The sequence below is a fragment of the Arvicola amphibius genome, chromosome 4, assembly GCF_903992535.2.
Source record: "Arvicola amphibius chromosome 4, mArvAmp1.2, whole genome shotgun sequence".
NCBI classification, from domain to species: Eukaryota; Metazoa; Chordata; class Mammalia; order Rodentia; family Cricetidae; genus Arvicola; species Arvicola amphibius.
Genome location: NC_052050.1, coordinates 91,902,715 through 91,908,848, shown reverse-complemented (window position 1 = coordinate 91,908,848; position 6,134 = coordinate 91,902,715). Strand labels below are relative to the sequence as shown.

General features: G+C 46.0%; 1 protein-coding gene across 1 annotated transcript; it reads right to left on the bottom strand.

Annotated features, from left to right (window-relative positions):
• Positions 1-4,970: 4,970 nt before the first annotated feature.
• Positions 4,971-5,909, bottom strand: LOC119812493 (olfactory receptor 1361-like). Its single transcript, XM_038327201.1, has one exon. The coding sequence runs from the start codon at positions 5,907-5,909 to the stop codon at positions 4,971-4,973; it is 939 nt and encodes a 312-aa protein (XP_038183129.1).
• Positions 5,910-6,134: the final 225 nt, after the last annotated feature.

The following is a 6,134-nucleotide window of genomic DNA, read 5'->3' as shown; positions in this document are numbered from 1 at the left end:
GGAGAACCAATGGAACCGAATAGAAGACCCGGATATCAATCCACACATCTTCAAACACCTGATTTCTGACAAAAAAAAAAAAGCAAAAATTATCAAGGAAAAAAAGAAAGCATATTTAACAAGTGGTGCTGGCATAACTGGATATCAACATGTAGAAGAATAAAAATAACCCATATCTATCACCATGCACAAAAACCAAGTCCAAATGGACCAAAGACCTCAACATAAAGCCAGCCACACTGAACCTCATAGAAGAGAAAGTGGGAAGTACACTTGAACACATTGGCACAGGGAACCACTTCCTAAATAGAACCCCAGCAGCACAGACACTGAGAGAAACAAATAATAAATGGGACCTCCTGAGTCTGAAAAGCTTCTGTAAAGCAAAGGACATGGTCAACAAGACAAAACGACAGCCTACAGAATGGGAAAAGATCTTCACTAACCCCACATCAGACAGAAGTCTGATCTCCAAATATACAAAGAACTCAAGAAATTGGACACCAAAAGATTACATAATCCAATAAAAAAAATGGAGTACAGACCTAAGCAGAGAACTCTCAACAGAGGAATCTAAAATGGCTGAAAGATACTTAAGGAAATGTTCAACATCCTTAGTCATCAGAGAAATGCAAATCAAAACAACTCTGAGATTCCATCTTATACCTGTAAGAATGGCCAAGATCAAAAACACTGATGACAACTTATGCTGGAAAGGTTGTGGGGAAACGGGAACACTTCTACATTGCTGGTGGGAATGCAAGCTAATACAACCCCTTTGGATGTCAGTGTGGTGATTTCTTAGAAAATTAGGAAACAACATTCCTCAAGACCAGCAATACCACTTTGGGGTATATATCCAAAGGATGCTCATTGTGCCACAAGGACATGTGCTCAACTATGTTCATAGCAGCTTTGTTTGTCATAGCCAGAACCTGGAAACAACCTAAATACCCTTCATTCAAAGAATAGATAAGGAAAATGTGGTACATTTACACAATGAAGTACTACACAGCAGAAAAATTAATGACACCTTGAATTTCGCAGGAAATGGATGGAGCAGGAAAACATTATTTTGAGTGAGGTAATCCAGACCCAGAAAGACAATTATCACATGTACTCACTCATAGGTGGTTTTTAAACATAAAGCAAAGAAAGCCAGCCTACAAATCACAATCCCAGAGAACTCAGACAACAATGCGGACACTAAGTGAGACTTACATAGATACAATATGCATGGGAAGTAGAAAGTAGAAAAAGACAAAATCTCCTGAGTAAATTGGGAACCTGGGGACCTTGGGGGATGATTGAAGGGGAGAGCAGAGAGAAAGGGAAGGGAGCAGAGAAAAATGTAAAGCTCAATAAAATCAGTTTAAAAATGTATAATAAAAAGAGTTGCTTAGGAGGAGGGGGGTGAACGGCAGCACCAGCACTTGGTTCCATTATCCAGACCTGGGTTACCAAATCGATGCTATTCTGAGGTGGGGTCCAACATCCATCCAGGGACACAGATCCAATCACTGAACATGTTCTCCTCCCTCTCCCTCTCCCTCTCCCCCTCCCTCCCTCCCTCCCTCTCTCCCTCTCTCTCTCTCTCTCTCTCTCTCTCTTTCTCTCTCTCTCTCTCTCCACACACACACACACACACACACACACACTGAGGACTTCTATGACAGGCTGGGTTTCATAGGAAGACCATTTCTCAGAACAAAATAGAGTGAACTCTGTCATTTTCCTTAGTAACCATCATCAGGGACCCCAGCCACAGTGGATTTCAAAAGCAATCACTTCTAGCCTCTCCTGTTCATTGACCTGCATGTCACCATGTCACCAGGACTTGGCTCCTGCTGCTGTCCCTCATACTCCCTCTTGTGTTCCTCTTGGGTCTCAGCAGGCAGAGTCTGCCTCTAGGGAGTAGGCTTTACTGGGGAGCATCAGGAGGCAGAATGTCACAGCCCACAACACATCTTCCCTCGTAGTTCATGTGACCAAACATGAGGTAAGGAAGGAAACTGTTTGTCAGAAGCCACAACAGATGTGGTAGGAGTGGCCTCAACCTGATGTAGCTGAGAACGGCATGAACTCTGGATCCTTCTGTGTTTGCTTCTGAGTCCTGGGACTACAGCTATGGATCAACACACATTTTTTAAGGCAAACACCAAAGTGTCATGGCAATGCCTACAATCCCAGTAATCAGATGGCTAAGGGAAGAGAATCAGGGGTCTAAGGGCAGCCTGCAATGTATAGCAAATCCAACTGAAAGGGAAAGGAGGAGAGAAAATAATGTTTTTAAAGGATAATTATAAAGGTGGGCTGGAATGTAAGTCATAGGTAGAGTGCTCAGCACACCCAGGCCCTTGGTTTTGAGCAAAGCCAGGGTTTCAGTCAGTCTTCTGGGCTTAGCTGCTCTTACAGTGTCAGATCTCACTGCTGTCAGAACATCAGATATGGACTGGAGAGGTGGCTCCGTGGTTAGAGCACTTGTTGCTCTTGCAGAAGACCTGGGTTCATCTCCTAGACACAGGTGGTGGCTCCAAACAGCCTGTAACTCCAGAACAAGGTGTCCCTGGACACCAGGAACACATGTAGTGCACATACATACATCCAGGCAGAATACTTGAAGAAGTAAAATAAATAGGTCCCCAAAACATTTTATTGAAAATAAATGTACAATAAAAATGTTAGCTGAGGAATTAGATACAGAAGTTATTCCATATGCAGATTATTTTAAGAAAGGAGAAGAAGTTCAAATATGAGTGATGGGTTTGCAAATTGTAAATGATGCCTATCTTTTGCTTCTCCTCCAACATCAAAGATGCATCTATTCTAGACATCGACAGGGGTCACATGGGCATCCTCATCATCCTAGGACACACAGTTTTTAAAGAAATTTCAGTCTCGTTTCTCAGATGTTAAGCAGACGTGAGTGACCGTGTTGGTCAGGAAGACACACAGGCTGGGTCTCAGCTCTGGGACTTTACAGCACCGCATGCTCTTTCTCTCTATGAGGTCCTCATTCTCTGGAGGGGCTCATCCAGTGAGCATTCTCAGGAGCTGTGAGGGGGCAGATGAAGCTCAGAAGCAGACTGTGTGCCGAGGGGACACGGCCCTAGAGCTGTGCTCAGCGTGAAAGCAAACAAAGCTCAGGCCATGCTCTTTCGATGCTTGGCCTTCTGGATGCGGTTTCTCCTCTTCTCCCTATAGCTGATTGTTGCCTTTGCTGAAGGACAAGGAGGAAGGAGTGTGTGGACTGCGGCAGCTCATCAGCTGAAGAAAGTCTCATGGAGAGGAGGAATGACTCCAAGAAAAATAGAGATGAAAAGACACAAAAGAAGAGGATTTGTGGGAAGAAGGGCTTGGTTCACAAGGGATTAGGAAGACACCTGGCAGTGGGTCTGAGCAGAGGGAGCATTGAATGTAGGTGTCCTTACCACATGCCACACATGAGCTCAGCTACGCACACTCTAATGGTACATACAGCCAATCAGAACTCCCCTAAAGAGTTCTAAGTGTGTCCAGCTCGTCTCTGGGTTCCTGAAGCCCTGTCTCCTCTGAAACCCTTTTCCTGCAGGTAGCAGTCACATTTCACAGAGGAGCTTTTGTGGACCAACCTCCAGGAAGACCATAATGGGGGACACACAAGGACACTGCTCATTGGAGACAACTCAGATGTTTTCTTCATCTCACTGCCACCCCAGCCTCCAGAGCCTCCCTCACCTGCTCAATATGGAGAATTTACACTACAGTAGATTCCTAGGTGATCACAGGGTTCAAAAGCGTGTGTTACCACATTTTCCTGCAGACTCTTAAACAAGGGCTTCTGTTAGCAGAAGGAGGGATGGCCCAGGGGAGAAAGGCACTTGCCACAGTTGAAAAGAGATAATTTATTCCTGAAAGTTGTCCATTGACCTCCACCCTATATACTGTGACATGCATGTGCACACACACACGCCTGCACAGACACACACAAAAACACATTTAAATAAAAACAAAATCAAGCATTTTTTGTTTGTTTGTATTTGAGGCAAGGTTTCACTATGTAGCCTTAACTGCTCTGGGATTCTCTATGTAGACCAGGCTGGTCTCAAAGTCACAGAGCTCCACCTGCCTCTGCATACAGCAGCACCCTTAGCTCACAACTAGGTCTTATTTTAAACAGGAGATGGTTCCGTCTGTAAGGTGCTTGCCTTCCGAGCATGAGGGACTGAGGTAAACCATCAGAACCAATGCAAATCAGGACACCGTTGTGGGAATTTGTAATTCCAGAGCTGGTCCTGAAAACTGGTGGATTCCAGGGGCGCACAGACCAGCCAGTCCAGACTAACTCATGAGCCTAAGGTCCCATGAGTGACATTGCCACACAAAAATAAGAGGTATGGTTGCCAAGAAATGACAGCCAAGATTGACCTCTGTCATCTGTTCACTCATTCACATGAACGGTGAGTATAAAATGACAGACAGACAGACAGACTGACTGACAGATAGACAGACAGACAGAAAAATGGAACAAGTCGACAGGCACATGAAACAATTTTAAAGTCGCTACAAATGGCTGCCGAATGTAGTGCAGGGTAGAGCGCTTACCTAGTGTGGGCAGAGTCTGGGTTCGATTCCAGGAACCCTAACAACTATCAAGCCCTGCAGTGCTGGCTCAGCCCTCTAATCAAGGCACTCAGAAGGCAGAGGCCGGCTTGAACCTGTGAGCTCAAGGCCAGCGTGATCTACAATACTAGGTACAGGACAGGTTTAACAGTTACAGAGAAACCCTCTCTTGAAAAAAGAGGGGAAATAAATCAAGAAAGAGCTAGATCGTGACAAATGATTTGGTAAGTCCAACTGGCACCTGGTGAATGAGAGTCACCTAACAAAAAAGAAACAATTTTTTTTAGTGAGCCTAATAGAGTCCAGTTGCAAAATTATACTCAACTCTGAAGTGGGATAGGGAACCAGGATGAGTACATATATTGTAGTTAAACAGAAAAGGTCATTCTGTGGACCATTTTGTAGAGAGCCCCTTTCAGGTCCCTGTTCCTCAGGCTGTAGATGAACGGGTTCAGCATGGGGGTCACCACTGTGTACAGCACGGTGGCTGCCGTGTCCTTCTCAGATGAATGTGCAGATGCGGGGTTGAAATACACGGCGATGATGGTGCCGTAGAAGAGGCAGACCACAGCCAGGTGGGAGCCACACGTGGAGAAGGCTTTCCATCTTCCCCTTGGGGACGAGACTCTCAGGACAGCAGATGTGATGTGGATGTAGGAGATCAGGATGCAGACAAATGGGGTGACCGTGACAACAGTTCCCTCTGTGAGGATCATCAGCTCATTGAGGTGTGTGTCAGAGCAGGACAGTCTCAGAAGGGGAGTTGCGTCACAAAAGAAGTGGGAGATGACATTGTTCCCACAGAATGAGAGCTGAGCAATAAACAGGGTGTGTAATAGGACATTCAGATTGGCAGTGATCCATGATCCGGCCACCATCAGGACACAGACTTTTTGTGTCATCTTTGTTGTGTAGTGTAAAGGGTGGCAGATGGCCACATACCGGTCATAGGCCATCACAGCCAGCAGGAAATCATCCATGTCCACAAACACGTAAAGAAAATACAACTGTGTGAGACACCCAGAGAAGGAAATGGCCTGAGTCCCAAGTGTGTGCATTGCCAGCACCTTGGGGACAGTGGTGGAGGAGAAGCAGACATCCACGAAGGACAGGTTGCTGAGGAAGAAGTACATGGGGGTGTGCAGGCGGGAGTCTGAGCCAATGGCCAGGATGATGAGCAGGTTCCCCAGCACAGTGGCCAGGTACATGGTGAGGAAGAGCAGGAAGAGGAGCCGCTGCTGCTGGGGATCCCTGGAGAGTCCCAGGAGGAGGAACTCGGAGACACTTGACTGGTTGCTGCCTCTCATTGGACTATGAGCAAGCAAAGATGATTAAATCCTCAAACTTGGGAATCCTGGTGAAGACCGGACAACTAGAATTACAGAGAAATAGGTCAGAGGATTTGGCAAAAGCACGAACCTTTTGTTCCCCGCAGTGGCTTCACCTCTTCATTGGCACAGTGCGTAGGCTTGTGAATGGATCGTGTGTGGCGTCTCACGAGGGATGCTGAACAGATTCTGACAGTGAGTTTC